At 29.0% G+C, this 17,559-nt stretch overlaps 4 protein-coding genes across 10 annotated transcripts in view; 2 read left to right on the top strand and 2 right to left on the bottom strand.

Annotated features, from left to right (window-relative positions):
* Kay (transcription factor kayak) overlaps positions 1-3,979 on the top strand; it is a 34,105-nt gene extending 30,126 nt beyond the window's left edge. For all 3 annotated transcript variants that reach the window (XM_083039139.1, XM_083039138.1, XM_083039140.1), the window contains exons 2-3: positions 1,334-1,768; positions 1,933-3,979. In XM_083039139.1, coding sequence (XP_082895265.1) covers positions 1,334-1,768; positions 1,933-2,511 — 1,014 coding nt within the window. In that variant the 3' untranslated portion in view covers positions 2,512-3,979. The remainder of the gene's footprint in view (positions 1-1,333; positions 1,769-1,932) is intronic.
* On the bottom strand, positions 3,960-7,443 carry Mrrf2 (mitochondrial ribosome recycling factor 2). 3 transcript variants are annotated; one of them, XM_083039115.1, is made up of 5 exons: positions 7,338-7,443; positions 6,634-6,834; positions 4,791-6,559; positions 4,305-4,451; positions 3,960-4,215 (listed from the first exon to the last, which is right to left on the bottom strand). In XM_083039115.1, exons 2-5 carry the CDS (start codon positions 6,785-6,787, stop codon positions 4,054-4,056), a joined length of 2,232 nt encoding a protein of 743 aa, XP_082895241.1. In that variant the 5' UTR covers positions 6,788-6,834; positions 7,338-7,443; the 3' UTR covers positions 3,960-4,053. The 3 variants fall into 3 exon arrangements, with proteins under 3 accessions (XP_082895241.1, XP_082895243.1, XP_082895242.1); XM_083039117.1 differs by lacking the exon at positions 7,338-7,443 and adding an exon at positions 7,106-7,229; XM_083039116.1 differs by lacking the exon at positions 7,338-7,443 and adding an exon at positions 7,070-7,226.
* On the top strand, positions 7,346-9,982 carry LOC145936701 (tax1-binding protein 3 homolog). Its single transcript, XM_083039155.1, has 3 exons — positions 7,346-7,691; positions 7,962-8,090; positions 8,184-9,982. The coding sequence occupies exons 1-3, from the start codon at positions 7,635-7,637 to the stop codon at positions 8,370-8,372; spliced, it is 375 nt and encodes a 124-aa protein (XP_082895281.1). The 5' UTR covers positions 7,346-7,634; the 3' UTR covers positions 8,373-9,982.
* Positions 9,983-10,168: 186 nt separating this feature from the next.
* Positions 10,169-17,559, bottom strand: part of Retm (real-time) — a 17,861-nt gene continuing 10,470 nt past the window's right edge. For all 3 annotated transcript variants that reach the window (XM_083039127.1, XM_083039128.1, XM_083039126.1), the window contains 2 exons: positions 12,521-12,663; positions 10,169-12,393 (listed from right to left, as the gene is read on the bottom strand). In XM_083039127.1, coding sequence (XP_082895253.1) covers positions 12,324-12,393; positions 12,521-12,663 — 213 coding nt within the window. In that variant the 3' untranslated portion in view covers positions 10,169-12,323. The remainder of the gene's footprint in view (positions 12,394-12,520; positions 12,664-17,559) is intronic.

The raw sequence follows: 17,559 nt of genomic DNA, 5'->3' as shown, positions 1-17,559 counted from the left end.
ATAGGAAATTATACATATAAATTATTTTCAGAATATAATTAAAATTTTCAAAATATTTTCTTTCTTCTTTTGCTTTATAAATGTATATACATGATATATTCATAAAGAAAAAAAAGAAAGTAATTTTTTATTTATAATATCTTTGAAGATAATTGGGATTTTGGCCTTTCATCATAGTTGATACATCGTTTATCGGTTTCTTTTTTTCTCGTTAAATTACATCGTATGCTACAGATTTAATCGTGCAAGCAACCCAACATTTTTCATCGGGCTGAGGCAAAGACGGCGGTGGCCTTCGTTTACGGCCGGGATATAGCGATTTGTAATTTTAGAAATGATAGCGAGCCGCACGGTGGTGCGTTTCTTCTCGCGAGAGAGCGGAGGACACACGGCTTGTCCTCTCCTTTCTGCGTCCTTTTGTGCTTTCTGGGAAACGCGCATTGCGTATAGATTACGTCCCCGACTGGCGATTGGACGGTGCGATAATGGTGCGCGAGACTGTCGCTACGTGAGCTGTGATTCGAGATGCTCGTTAAATATCGTCGTAACGAAACAGTTCGTTTTTTTCTCTCTCTCTCTCTTGTAGTGAAATCATGTTTGGTTGACCGCGATTTTTTTTATTTTTTTATTTATTACAGCCGGTTGCCGCGTAGAAACGATGCTTTTAATTCGAAGCGAATTACAGCATTGCGTAATGTCGACACACGTTTGCTGCACTTCGTTAATTACTGCTTTTGAGACGAGGAGGAATACGAGGAAAAAGATATGCAAAAATTTATGCGAATAAATCGCGGAACGCTTGTCTCGATTTCAACAATGATACGCATCTCTGGAATCGTATAACTCTAACGATTTATCTTACTGGCGCGATGCGATACGTTATCGGCTATTGGATCATGGATATTTTTATCAACATAAATCTTGGCCAGATTAACTGGCCTGGAAAGTCGAAGATAGCGATGCCTCTCCTATATTAGTAGCAGGTTCTTGCAAACAAAATCGCGTTAGCAGAAAATCTTACATCTATGAATCAAAGTTCGTCAGCTTCTGTTTTTAGTTTTTAGACTAAACGAGAGAGAATTCTCCAAGAAGTTCTTTCTCAATTAATTTTTATTGATATTTATGCAAACGTATATATTGATTACTTTGTTTTTTATGCAAAATGCATAAAAATAGAGCAGGATCGATGTATTAATCTTGCTGATTGAGAAACAGTTTTAGTATCAAATCTGCCTCTTATTTGTTTCATGTATTATGCAGATAAAATGTTTTATGAAGAAAGATTTAAGATATTCTCTTTTCAATTAACACGTTCGTTATCTCTGTGTTACAGTTGGTATCTCTGGACGGATTGCATAGCGGAGTACCGACCAGAACGACGCCGACGTTGACGCCGACCACCCTCCGCAGCATCGAGCAGACGTTCTTGGAGCTGACGAGCGAGTCAGCGACGACGCACGGTCGCGAGGCCGGCTTCGTGCCACCGCTGGTCGAACCATCACAGCCGACCCCGGCACAGACGCAAAATACGACGGCGGCGCATCTCCCGGTGCCGACGACGACCACCCTTATCGAGAGCAGCCAGCAACAAACGCAGCCGCAGCAGCAACAACCAGTTAGACGCAACATGGGCGGCAGGAGGCCCACCAGAACGATCGGGATGTCTCCCGAAGAGGAGGAGAGGCGACAGATCCGGCGCGAAAGAAATAAGATGGCAGCGGCGAGATGCCGCAAGCGAAGAATGGATCATACCAATTCCCTACTCGAAGTAAGTGTTGATTTATCGATACGAGTTATATTAAAATATAGTGTAATTTTTGCACAATTTTATCTCATTCTTAACGCGAGAATAATCGTTTGGATCTTCACAGTTGTCAAAAAAATCACAAGTGTCTCGTGTCTCGTTAGATAAAAAGAATATCGGTTTTGCAGGAGACCGAGGGTTTGGAACAGAAGAAGCAAAGCTTGCGGGAAGAGATAGATCAGCTGAATCAGGTGAAAGACGAATTGGAATACATTTTAGAAACGCACAGAGCGGTCTGTCGTCATTCGCTGCGCTCTTCGTCCCCGCTGGACGTGAAACCCGTGATAAAGTCCAATCTTCCGACTGAGAATCACTTCTCCGCCGAGCCTGTGAAGAATGACACGACGATGGCCGCGGCGACGAGACCGAACAGACCTAATTCACTGCCGGTCGGCATGGATAATAACAACAGACTGAATTCTTTGTCGATGTTTGTCGAACCGAAGGAAAGACCGGATACGCTTGCTTTTAAAACAGTGGAAACACCATCTTTCATGAAGCCGTCAATGGACGTGGCCGGTATGCCGATCACTACCCCGACCAGCGGTATACCATTTAACTTCGAATCCCTGATGGAGGGTGGCACCGGTCTCACGCCGGTCTCGACGCCTCTGATACCATCATGCTCGACGCAACAGAGGAACAATCTATCAGCCGTGGATCTCAGCTCGCCGGATGCGAATCCACCGAAACTCGTGAGCTTGTGACGCTACGATGACATAGCGAAGCACAGATCGAACGAGGAGGAGAACGATCCCGAATGAGAACGGAAGTACCATGACGCGTAAAAAGTTCAATTTTTTTTTAGAAAGAAAGGAAGACAGAAGTATTAAGCGTGCTTTTTACAACGAAATTTTAAATCGCTTTCATAAGCTCTTTCACGTGATTTTGCTTATTAGAAAGCGCTATTTTTAAAGCATTTTATTGTGACAATTTGTCGATGGTTATAAATTACAAATTTATGAAAATCTACGTATTTGTTCTTGTAAAAAGAAAAAAATTAATTTGTTCTTATAAGAGAAGAAGAAACAAAGCAAGAAAATTTTTGTCGTTGAGACAGCGATTATTTTTGTATGATATTCTGCGAATGCATTGATCTTTACGAAAAAAGAAAAATATTGATTGTATTTAGATTTTAATAGTCTTGCGAATGCAGTCTCAGTATTTTGCCCATTCGTAGATGACAAGGCCAACAGATGAGCCAATTTAAAACTTTGTATTGATCGATGATGAAATAATTTACTGTGCAGATAAATTTTAGAACAATAAGATAATTATACATTTGAAAAGAAGAATATAGGCGCCAGTTATGTGCGCCTTAAAGAAAATCATCGCAGATATAAGCAATAATGCTATCTGCATACAAGTGATATAAATATATTTAACGTTTAAAATAATGCATTAGAAATATATATAATATGATGATTTGTCATTTTGTAGCAAAACGGAAAATGAATGAAATTTTATACTATGATTCTATACTGAGAATAGAAATTTAGATTGTAAGAAAAAACCAAGTTTAGCTCAAAACTTCTAAATTACATTAAGGAATCATAAGAGCTCTTCGAATTGAGCGCTTAACGTTGATCAATAACGCAGTTCGCATAATTTAATATTATAGAGCGAATATATATAAAATTACACGAATGCGAGAATCCCTATATTTTGTCCAATGTTTATAAGCTGATATTTTGTACACTGGTATGTATAAAAGGAAAGATTATTGTCTCGCTTTCATGCTATTCGCGTTGACATGAATAAGTTTTTATACGCGACTGTCGTTTTTTCCAGTCAATCTCACAACATTATAACATTTAATCCCTCCATATGATATAATATATACATATACATATATTTTACGATATATGACATTGCATGATCTTAAGCAATATTAATATATTATACGCGACTACTAGTGATGTATGGAAGTTGTAGTAATAATGATATATTTAATTTAATTATATATTAATAATTATATATAATATTAATTATATATAATTATTATTTTAATACTGCTAGTGACTTTTCTGCTCTGGCTGATAAATGAAATTTGATTAAAAGCTTTCCATCATACTTAGTGGTCGCTATTGAGAATCGTATATGGAGATTGTAATGCACCAATGATAATGTTGCAATATATTTTGATTAGATTGAATAAAACAAAGTGAAATTGTATTGTATGTAATATTATTATATAACAGTAACTGTATGTAATATTATTTTCTCTTGCTTGAAACTATATATATATATTAAAATCCTCTAAGCTTACTAATTGCTTCGTTTTCAACAGCGGCAGTCATTAATTGATAATGGCTAAATTCCAATGAAAACGTAGCGCTACCCGACGTGATAATTCTCAATGCTGTTGAATATCCTAATAATTCCGATAATGGCGCAAGAGTTCTGATCACCTAAAAAAATGAAACATAAATATTTTAATATTTCGTAATTTAAATAGTTACATTTTATTAGAAATAAGAAACGGAGAATTTATACTCGCCTTATTGTTACCGCGCATGTCGATTTGTTGTATTTCCGCTCGTCTACGAACGAGATCAGCATTGATACTCGGGGAATATTCCTCCGGTGCAACGATCTCCAATTGCATGATGGGCTCTAATAACATACTATTTCCGCTTTGGAGCAACTGTGTAAAAAACATATTATTTAGATACCTTCAAAATATTTCGATATATAGATAGTCAAGAATAATCAATAATCAATCTCTATCCGTGATAATTAATTTATCTCTCTTTTCATATTTATATTATATATTTACAGTTTTATCTCTATCAATTTCAATTCTAGACTATCTGTAGAATTTTAGTATATATTAGACATAATTGAACTCGCTAGACAATCTTAAACATATTGTATCATCTATTAAAGAATTAATAGAATAGAAATTTGATATAATGTCGAGCAATACATTCATTAATACATTGATGAATAGAATTTATGTATATGATTTAAAGTATAGACTGACCTTCCGGATGCATTGCGAAGTAGCGGCGGAAATTATGGTATCCGAAGTACCGCGTGCCACCTCTAGCCAGTGCAACTTGACGCCAACATTAATTACGGGACAACTTAATTTGACGCCATGCAACAATGCAGAGTTGACGCCTCTTTTGATTGCATTCATCGCTCGTGGATGAATGCTGTCGATATTCGATGCGTTGTCCGGAGATCTGTCCAGAAGTAGTTTCTCTTTTCCCTCATAATTAGGTATCAAGGACATAGTAATGTTAACCTGATGTCTCGTCTGGCCTACTTTGTGTTCCACAACTAATGTGTCTTTAACGGCATCCTGAATCGTTTCCTTATAGGCGATTTGTAAAGGACCTAAATCTACATCGATTTTATATTCTCTCTTGATTCTCTCTTTAATGATCTCTAGATGTAACTCGCCCATTCCCGCGAGAACGATTTGTTCCGTTTCCGGATCATTTCTTACACGCAGACTAGGATCCTCTCTCTGTAGTTCCTGAAGAGCGGTTTCTAAGAGAGATTGCGCTGATAAAGAGGGCGGTTCTATGGAACAAAAAAAGACGGGATCGAGCAAGTTCGTCCCGGACGCGAAGAAATTGTTCACATAATCTGGGCATTTCATCTCCTTCAGCATAATGTCTTTAGCACGGCTGCCAGCAGACGCGCTCGTCGTCACTAGGTCGCCCGTGATGGTATCCTTCAGTCCACCTACAGCCGCGATATTCCCAAGACCCACTTCGGCCACTTCCTCGTAATCGTCGGCACAGGCGATATACAGGCGAGTACACTGTTCGTTTTGCTCCCGTGTTATATTATGTAGCTTCTGACCCTTCCTCATATTACCGGAATAGATTCTGAAGAAAGTAATCGGACCTCTCTGCTTGTCGTGAACAATCTTGAAGACTCTGGCTGCTAGATTGTTCTCAAAGTATCGATATGGATTTAAATTCTTTACATTTGCTGGTGATGGCAAATAAAGAACGATGCTGTCCATTAGAGGCTGCACTCCTATATTCTTATAAGAGCTTCCTAATATTACAGGCACACCTTTTCTATTTATAGTGACTCTGCGTAAGGAATCGATCAGTACCTGCGGTTGCACATTTTCCAGAGATTCTTGTTCTATGATGATATCAGCTAGTTTGTCATCTAAGCCTGACAATTTATCAGTCAATACTCGTCGCTTCTCACTGATCATATCCCATAATCTTCCATTATCGTTCTCAGTTAGTTTTGTTTTTATTATATTCATACCTTGATGTTTCTTATCAAACATCAACTTTTCCATAGTTATTACATCTACGATACCCTCTAAGATTCCTGCTTCCTTCATAGGGATTTGAATAGGTAATGTCTTTACATTCAACTTGGATTCAATAGACTGTAAACTCATGTCAAAATCAGCATCTGCTCTATCCATTTTGTTAATATAGATTATTCGAGGAATATTGTACCTGTCCGCTTGTCTGGAAACTGTTACTGTCTGGGCTTCCACACCAGCAGAACCATCCAGAACTACAATTGCACCATCTAATATTTGTAAAGTTTGTTCAACTTCCATGGTGAAGTCAATATGACCAGGAGTATCTATCAAATTAAAGCGATAATCTTTCCAATTGAATGTAACAGCAGCCGAGGTGATGGTTATCCCTCGCTGTCGCTCCTGTTCCATGTAATCAGTCACCGTATTGCCATGATGTACTTCTCCCATATTTCTGATGAGACCAGAGTAGAATAACATTCTCTCAGTTGTGGTGGTCTTTCCTAAAAAAGAAATACACTTATATATTCAAACCAAACAACCAAATAAATTTTATTTATAAGCAGCATGTACTAACCAGCATCAATGTGCGCCAATATGCCAATGTTTCGTATTTTTGCAATTTTACATACTTTATTTTTAAGCTCTTCCTTTGGTATAGAGGCATTTTTGTGCATATATCGAACACGTAATTTGCACCAGGATGTCTTTAGCAAATTATGCTTCAACATTTTCTCCTACTCGTAGAATCTGACAGTGTTTTACTTTCGCCTCGCTCCTATTTGAACATAATCACTTTTTTATTATTGTCAATCTCTTTCTCTTTCAAATTTTGCACTATTTATATTTTACTTGTTACTATTAGTATAATAATGTGAATTTTATTCTTTATATAATAATTGCTACTTTCAAGGAGAAAATGCGTAGTTAAATGTCTTTTGTAAATTTTATTAATATTGTTATTAAAAGAAGAAATATGTAAAAATAATACATTTAATAAAAAAGATTGTAACCTAAAAGTACTTATATTGTTCAATAAAAATAAATACATATGCCAAGTTTAGAATGGAGCGATTAAATCTAATTTTCATGATTTTATATTGAAAATATATTTAGATGAGAGCATCCAAAAAAAAATTATAATGTATAATTAATCGTTGTTGAGAGAACGCGATATCTAAATTAAATTTCAAATATCACAAGACTCTAGACTGAATACTGAATATTTCCCATTCGACATCAGTTGATTGTGAGGTTGGCTTAAAACTTATCTTCACGCACCATTCATACGTCGTCTATACGTCTACCTCGATAAGGCGCATGACTGTCAAAGCACCGAAGCTCCAGTAAGCGATCATCTGTTCGCGCTACGAAATTTATAAGAAATTTTATTACCCCAACATCCTTGCATTAAAACGTTCGTAGCCAAATTTTTTCGAATCTTGTATATTCGCAAGCTGAAACGCTCATTAAAAATTTGTTATTATTCGTGCATTATTGGGTGTGAGCGATTGATTCCAAGTGAGTCACCGGAAAGTTTTAAGAGACAAACGGGTAGCAGAGCTCAAGTTCCTTATTATGTGTGCGAAAATGGCCTTTCAACATCAGCCGGGTACTGCTATGGAGTGCCTAAGCGTACGTATTCTTAAATTTCGTCACGTAGTTGTGTTATTGTGTCCATGACCTGTATATAGATCCTTTGCAATAAGGGCACCTCAAGGCTTCATTATAGTGAGTATGAGCAGAGCGAGGTACCTCAACTACTGAGGGGATATTATATCTTTTAAATATATATTATTTTAACAGAAAGAATTCTCTAAATAATAAATTGCTTTTTATATAATGTATTTGTGTATCATGTATCATAATATATATATATTACATATATTTATTAATTGATTATAGATACCAATTACATTACACAAAGAGACAGAAATTAATGAGAACGGCGAAGAAGTAATGAAATGTGGTTTTAAAATTGGTGGAGGAATCGATCAAGACTTCACAAAAAGTCCACAGGGTTACACAGACAACGTAAGAGATATTATATTACTTAAAATGTATCAGATATGATTTGTATATTATTTTAAGATAACACAAGAGCTTGATATCAATTCTTCTTTTCAGGGTATATATGTAACAGAAGTACACGAAGGATCACCAGCTGCAAAAAGTGGTCTTAGGATGCATGATAAAATTTTACAGTGTAATGGGTATGATTTCACAATGGTAACTCACAAGAAAGCAGTTTCTTACATAAGAAAGCATCCAGTATTAAATCTTTTAGTAGCTCGTAAAGGTGTTACCAGTACTTAAAGATATGCCAAGAAAAATGTTATCGATCAATATTTATTTTTTAATGTACTTTAAGCTGTTTGCCCATCCAATCTATTTTCTCTGCCAAATATTATAGTAGATATTAAGTAAAATCTTGATCCATTACTTCTATATGAAGATATCGTTAAATTATGTAGTTGAGGAAGTTAAAGTTTTTTTATTTTAAAATTGAGATAAGAATTTATACTAATCTGATATTGTTAGTTAATATTGTTAACACAGTCAGTTTCTTCTGATCTAGAATTATCGAGATCGAGCATTTCCTCTATTCCAATATTTCTCTTCAATCTCCAGTCTTATTCTAATGGCATGTAAATAGTAATAAAAATGCTGCGCTTTTTGTTTTTCATCATTCACTTTCACTTCAATATGACAAACGTTCCAGGAAAAACAGCACAAGAGTAGAAGTCTATCTTATTTTAGAAGAAAATAATTGAGTTAGAATAGAGAAAAATTTAGATCGGAGAAATGCTAGAAAAGAAAAAATCAACTGTATCCTTATAAAAAAAGTTTAAAAAAAAGAAATGCCAAAGTATAATAAATTGCATTAACTTATATATATATCTTTGACTATAAAAATATGTGAATTGTATGTTGACTTTTTCCTATATAAAGGAAATTACTAAGAATTTAAATCTATTATTATATTATATTTATTGATCTTTCCCTTTTATGCATTTTAATCATTAAGCATGAATCTAAATATGACAACTCTATATAGTCAAAGATATGAATAATAGAAACATAATAACCACTTTTATAGCTATGTACTCTTTAACTGTGGCAAAGAGAATTGACATTTGTGTGTGAGAAAAAGATATTTATAAAAATTCCAACACCTTCCAAATATTCATACTATAAGAATTACTCTTTCTCTCTCTTTTTGAAGTATATTTTTTAGAAAAAATTTAGAACAATTTAGACATATTATTAGTTATTTTATCATATTTCTTATATCATTGTGATAAATTAATCTACTCCTCTTAATATGCATATCTAAAATTAATGTGGGGTAAAACATTCCAAGCTATCTGCCTAACATATTTACACATTTAACATTCTGTTATTGAATATCAATAATCTTTACCAATTCAAAATTAAATCAGCTTATGAGACATTTGTATTTTTTGAATGTCTCTCTTACTCACAGTCTCAATCACCGATATATCTTAAGATGTTTTATGAGTGATAAAAATAATATATTCATATAATTTTTCCTATTTTTTTATGAAAATATAAAAGAAGATTATATATTATAATTACATTTACATTGTATTGTTAATATTGTTTAATAAATAGAGTCATGCTGCGAAATAATGCAATACTATATGTAAACAGAAATATCAAGCAACTTTTGTACTTCGTCTCTTTGTTTTTATTCAAAGGACGAATTTTTATGTATTTTGTAATTTTTGATACGATATGAAAATATAAAAATAATTTGATACTTTATCTCTCTTTTTAAGATGGAATTAAAATAGTATGATGAAAAATTAAGAGTTCCTGTATGATGTATGTAAAGATACATTGGGAACATTATTATTACGTATATAATGTATACATATATATATATCCTAGTCTAGTAAAATGTCTAAACATTTCAAATACACAGTAATATATATGTACAATGGAGGTATAAAATGTACAGTTACAAAGCATGTGTATCAGACATACATACATACATATACATTTTATATATATATATATATGTATACACTTGAATATATATGTATGAATTGTAGAATACAATGTTATGAAAAGCCAAAGAAATTGTTAAAACCATTCTTCTTGTTATTTTATTTATCCTAATCTGAGAAGATTATCCAAGATGTATAATTACTATTTATAAATGTTAAAACTTAAAAAGAGATCTTCTTATATTCAATAATAATAATTGAATAATCTGTTTGAACTTTATTGCCTTCAACATTGATGTATGATGACAATAGAAATTACAACTACTAACTAAGTCGCACTACTTGATACGTGTTACTTAAAATCAGCGGTATATTATGTCGTTTTGTTCTTGATTCAAGTAAATATCATAATTTCTAATCGCAAAGAAGACGCACTATTGCACTATCGGATAATAATAAGTTCTATAAATATCTTAGTATTGAAATGATAAATTTTTATACATATCCTATATTTCTTGATGCAATAATATACTACATACACTCTTCACACATACTAGATACGCAACTATATTCTAAAACAGCAAAGTTTTGTACATTTTAGTGTTGAATAACTGGTAAACATACATTTTTAATTAATTGTTTAACAAATATAACTAATCTATCATACAATATTATTACATCATATGCTATTCTAGCAAAAACACATTTGTCTTTTGTATTCATCCTAAAAATTGTTATTTGAAAAATACATTTCTTTCTAAACTGGACTATTGCTAATTGCAATTAGTAATCATCAAGATGGAATTTGTTCAGAATACATAGGAAGAATATTTTTATTCATTGGAGTATAATTAATTAATAAATAGATCTTGTAATCTTATAAATTATCTTACAAATTATATCTTGGTGATTATAGACAATTTTTTACACAAGCTTTTTCTGTTTGTATATTTTTAAAGAATGTTTTCTATTGAAAGTATTCTTAACACACTTTTCACACTTTCTCTGTTTTTAATTATTATAATTGACTATTATACAATATTTATTTTTCTCGAATCTCTTTATCCTGCATTTTAGAATTAATTAAGCTTATCTAATTATTACAGTTTAATCATATTAATGCTATAATTTTGTCAGAATAATTTATATAAATATTATGTATAAAGCATTTCTGTAAACTATCTAAAAATTAACAATAACATATTAAAATATTATCTTGCTATCCAAACTTATTCACATTTAGTGATTATAAATTGTATTCTGTATAATGTTATTATATTATAATTTTTCAAAATCAGTTTTCTCTTCCTTTAATTTTTGATAATTCGTTTTATATTAGTATTTTCTATTAATTTTGACATTTATTGGCACATTATAAATTACTAAAAACGTATTACATGTTTTTATTAATTTTTAGATAGCTAGAAAACACAGTTAATATATTTGATCTAAACATATCGATAATAAATTAACATATTCGAAATAATAATTTGTTATGTTAATAATAATTTGATCAAAAGATATCAATGATAAATTAACATATTTAAAACAATGATTATGTTATGAGCCGATGAGCCTATAACTTATTAATTTTCTTGTATGTTACATTAAAGGATTAATTCGTGAAAATATGTCAAAAATAATTTAAATGCAACATATATTCTATCGTTTAAAGCAATGGAATGTTTTTTCCTATAGTACTATAAACAGCGTTTTTATGCATCTTTCTTTAAGAATAACTTGAGTAAAATGTAATCTTAGGGAAGAACATTTTTTGTTACCCGTGTTCTTTATGTGTAAATATATGTGTTTATATAAATTAATATTAAATCACAATTCAATTGCACAATTTGTATTACCGTCTACTTTAGAGCTGGAAATTATAATGTGCTCTTGCAGCGGTGTCTTTATTCTTTATATTGCAATATGATCTATATAAAATGTACAAGCTCTTATTCTGAGTACTAAATTTTATCTACATATTTCATCTCTTTATATGAAAATAAAGTTTAAGTAGATAACATTAATATATATTGTATTATTGTTTAACAACTATAACATTGATTTCGTAATTGTCAATGTGAGTATTTTAGGCTTGAGAATTAGATTGGTGATGTATATAGAAGCAACCACGTCAAAAATAAATTAAAATACCAGATTAATAAAAATCTGAATTGCATTTTAGTTTTTTTTAAACACAAATGAGAGATTTGTGTTTTTATAATATATACCATTAAAAATATATAAGATGACTTCATGTCTCTTGCAATTCAGCGTTCACTTTCATTGCTTTTCATCTGGATAATGATGAACTAGCCTCTGATCTTCCACTCATAGCAGACTGCAAACTCATCATTGAACCCCTAACAGAAACCAATGAAAATATTAATACAGAAAATGGTATTACTCTGATAAATAAAAGGTATGTATTGTATGTACATTATGTGTAAGTTTTATTTTTATTTATTTTATTAAAAATATTTCATGCACCTGTAATGTGCAGATGGCAATGTCTCATAAAAATACATAAGTTGAGCTTTATGAGAACTAATAGATGGAAGAAATTCGGTTTGGTCTTCTTGATTTTGCCATTGTAATATATAGGTACCTGTATCTTGCATGATATGCGTTCCCTAGACAAGAAAGATAATTAATTCCATAAAAGTGGAAACATGTATATATGTATATATATGTACATATTCATATATATATATATATATATATATATATATATATATATATATATCATAAATGTACATACATATTCATATATATACATAATCATAAATGTACATACATATTCATATATATACATAATCATAAATGTACATACATATTCGTATATATGCATAAACATTTATGTACATACATATTCGTATATATGGATAAACATTTATGTACATACATATTCGTATATATGCATAAACATTTATGTACATATATATTCATATATATATCCATAAACATAAATGTACATACATATTCATATATATATACATAAACATAAATTTACATACATATTCATACAGATTCATATGATAATGACAACGTTCATAGTGAAACATATTGTATTTTTTATTATTATAAATTTTTAATTTACGAGTATCATCAATATGTAAAAATTATTTAGCATTATTTAATAAATTTAATTTAATTTAAACCAGGTTATGTATCCCATATGTGCCACATGTCTCTTAAGACGTTCGAAAAATCGTCCGAGTTAATAGGAGAACATATTTTGCAAAGAGGTAGTGCAGCAATAAATGTCTTAATATTCCCGAAAAATCATCTGAGTTAATAGGAATACATGTTATGCAAAGAGGTAAATCGAAGTAACGTCGGTAATGAAGGTTGGTAAATTATCGACGTAGAGGTATTATCGATAAATTAGCAACCTTTATTACCGACATTACTTCGATCGACCTCTTTACATAATATGTATTCCTATTAACTCAGACGATTTTTCGGACCTGAAAAGACAATTGCTACACTATACCTCTTCGCAAAATATGTTCCCCTATTAACTAAGACGATTTTTCGAGAGCAATAAGAAACATATATTATTGCTCGTTAACTATTTATCTCTTCGCAAAATATAATCTATTAATTTAGATGAATTATCGAAGATATTAAAAGACTCGTATTATTGCACGTTAATTGCATTAATAATTATCTGTAATATTTATCTGTAAATTAAATTTTAAAAATATATGAAAACTGATTTTTCTCGCGGATTCTGCCACTGAATAAGCGCAAAAGTCCTGAGATTATAAATCAAATAAATAAATAAAAATCGCTAATCGACAAGCCGTTAAATAAAAAATAGAATTAGTAAGAAATTAGTAGAATTAGTGATGTTTTATTATTATTAAATGTATATTTTTCTGTTTTCTATACAATTTATTGTGATCACGGTCTTGCACAAATAAAAATAAATTAAATTATATATTACAATTAAAAAATGTAAATAATAAAAATAAATAATAGATATATATATTTTAAATAAAATATAAAATACATTATTATATTATTTTTTACGTATTATTAATCAATAATAATTTTAATAAATCGTGTATTGGATTTCTCGCGCATGCCCGTGGAATTTATATTACATATTCATATATATGCATAAACATAAATGTACATACATATTCATATATATGCATAAACATAAATGTACATACATATTCATATATATGCATAAACATAAATGTACATACATATTCATATATATGCATAAACATAAATGTACATACATATTCATATATATGCATAAACATAAATGTACATACATATTCATATATATGCATAAACATAAATGTACATACATATTCATATATATGCATAAACATAAATGTACATACATATTCATATATATGCATAAACATAAATGTACATACATATTCATATATATGCATAAACATAAATGTACATACATATTCATATATATGCATAAACATAAATGTACATACATATTCATATATATGCATAATCATAAATGTACATACATATTCATATATATGCATAATCATAAATGTACATACATATTCATATATATGCATAAACATAAATGTACATACATATTCATATATATGCATAATCATAAATGTACATACATATTCATATATATGCATAATCATAAATGTACATACATATTCATATATATGCATAATCATAAATGTACATACATATTCATATATATGCATAATCATAAATGTACATACATATTCATATATATGCATAATCATAAATGTACATACATATTCATATATATGCATAATCATAAATGTACATACATATTCATATATATGCATAATCATAAATGTACATACATATTCATATATATGCATAAACATAAATGTACATACATATTCATATATATGCATAAACATAAATGTACATACATATTCATATATATGCATAAACATAAATGTACATACATATTCATATATATGCATAAACATAAATGTACATACATATTCATATATATGCATAAACATAAATGTACATACATATTCATATATATGCATAAACATAAATGTACATACATATTCATATATATGCATAAACATAAATGTACATACATATTCATATATATGCATAAACATAAATGTACATACATATTCATATATATGCATAAACATAAATGTACATACATATTCATATATATGCATAAACATAAATGTACATACATATTCATATATATGCATAAACATAAATGTACATACATATTCATATATATGCATAATCATAAATGTACATACATATTCATATATATGCATAATCATAAATGTACATACATATTCATATATATGCATAAACATAAATGTACATACATATTCATATATATGCATAATCATAAATGTACATACATATTCATATATATGCATAATCATAAATGTACATACATATTCATATATATGCATAATCATAAATGTACATACATATTCATATATATGCATAATCATAAATGTACATACATATTCATATATATGCATAATCATAAATGTACATACATATTCATATATATGCATAATCATAAATGTACATACATATTCATATATATGCATAATCATAAATGTACATACATATTCATATATATGCATAATCATAAATGTACATACATATTCATATATATGCATAATCATAAATGTACATACATATTCATATATATGCATAAACATAAATGTACATACATATTCATATATATGCATAAACATAAATGTACATACATATTCATATATATGCATAAACATAAATGTACATACATATTCATATATATGCATAAACATAAATGTACATACATATTCATATATATGCATAAACATAAATGTACATACATATTCATATATATGCATAAACATAAATGTACATACATATTCATATATATGCATAAACATAAATGTACATACATATTCATATATATGCATAAACATAAATGTACATACATATTCATATATATGCATAAACATAAATGTACATACATATTCATATATATGCATAAACATAAATGTACATACATATTCATATATATGCATAAACATAAATGTACATACATATTCATATATATGCATAAACATAAATGTACATACATATTCATATATATGCATAAACATAAATGTACATACATATTCATATATATGCATAAACATAAATGTACATACATATTCATATATATGCATAAACATAAATGTACATACATATTCATATATATGCATAAACATAAATGTACATACATATTCATATATATGCATAAACATAAATGTACATACATATTCATATATATGCATAAACATAAATGTACATACATATTCATATATATGCATAAACATAAATGTACATACATATTCATATATATGCATAAACATAAATGTACATACATATTCATATATATGCATAAACATAAATGTACATACATATTCATATATATGCATAAACATAAATGTACATACATATTCATATATATGCATAAACATAAATGTACATACATATTCATATATATGCATAAACATAAATGTACATACATATTCATATATATGCATAAACATAAATGTACATACATATTCATATATATGCATAAACATAAATGTACATACATATTCATATATATGCATAAACATAAATGTACATACATATTCATATATATGCATAAACATAAATGTACATACATATTCATATATATGCATAAACATAAATGTACATACATATTCATATATATGCATAAACATAAATGTACATACATATTCATATATATGCATAAACATAAATGTACATACATATTCATATATATGCATAAACATAAATGTACATACATATTCATATATATGCATAAACATAAATGTACATACATATTCATATATATGCATAAACATAAATGTACATACATATTCATATATATGCATAAACATAAATGTACATACATATTCATATATATGCATAAACATAAATGTACATACATATTCATATATATGCATAAACATAAATGTACATACATATTCATATATATGCATAAACATAAATGTACATACATATTCATATATATGCATAAACATAAATGTACATACATATTCATATATATGCATAAACATAAATGTACATACATATTCATATATATGCATAAACATAAATGTACATACATATTCATATATATGCATAAACATAAATGTACATACATATTCATATATATGCATAAACATAAATGTACATACATATTCATATATATGCATAAACATAAATGTACATACATATTCATATATATGCATAATCATAAATGTACATACATATTCATATATATGCATAATCATAAATGTACATACATATTCATATATATGCATAATCATAAATGTACATACATATTCATATATATGCATAATCATAAATGTACATACATATTCATATATATGCATAATCATAAATGTACATACATATTCATATATATGCATAATCATAAATGTACATACATATTCATATATATGCATAATCATAAATGTACATACATATTCATATATATGCATAATCATAAATGTACA

Source organism: Prenolepis imparis, unplaced genomic scaffold (assembly GCF_030444845.1).
Source record: "Prenolepis imparis isolate NDT839.2.m4 unplaced genomic scaffold, iyPreImpa1.0 SCAF_5, whole genome shotgun sequence".
In the NCBI taxonomy this organism is placed as follows: domain Eukaryota; kingdom Metazoa; phylum Arthropoda; class Insecta; order Hymenoptera; family Formicidae; genus Prenolepis; species Prenolepis imparis.
The sequence above is the reverse complement of the archived record's forward strand: the minus strand, read 5'-3'. Positions and strand labels throughout refer to the sequence as shown.

Bases quoted from the DNA above. Each gene is read 5' to 3' on its own strand.
- LOC145936701 (XM_083039155.1), top strand. From the start codon at position 7,635: ATGTGTGCGAAAATGGCCTTTCAACATCAGCCGGGTACTGCTATGGAG. The intron at 7,692-7,961 runs GTACGTATTCTT...AATTGATTATAG, and splicing joins CTGCTATGGAGTGCCTAAGC to ATACCAATTACATTACACAA. The intron at 8,091-8,183 runs GTAAGAGATATT...TCTTCTTTTCAG, and splicing joins CACAGGGTTACACAGACAAC to GGTATATATGTAACAGAAGT.
- Mrrf2 (XM_083039115.1), bottom strand. From the start codon at position 6,787: ATGTTGAAGCATAATTTGCTAAAGACATCCTGGTGCAAATTACGTGTT. The intron at 4,452-4,790 runs GTCAGTCTATAC...TTTTTTACACAG, and splicing joins CTTCGCAATGCATCCGGAAG to TTGCTCCAAAGCGGAAATAG. The intron at 4,216-4,304 runs GCGAGTATAAAT...TCATTTTTTTAG, and splicing joins ACATGCGCGGTAACAATAAG to GTGATCAGAACTCTTGCGCC.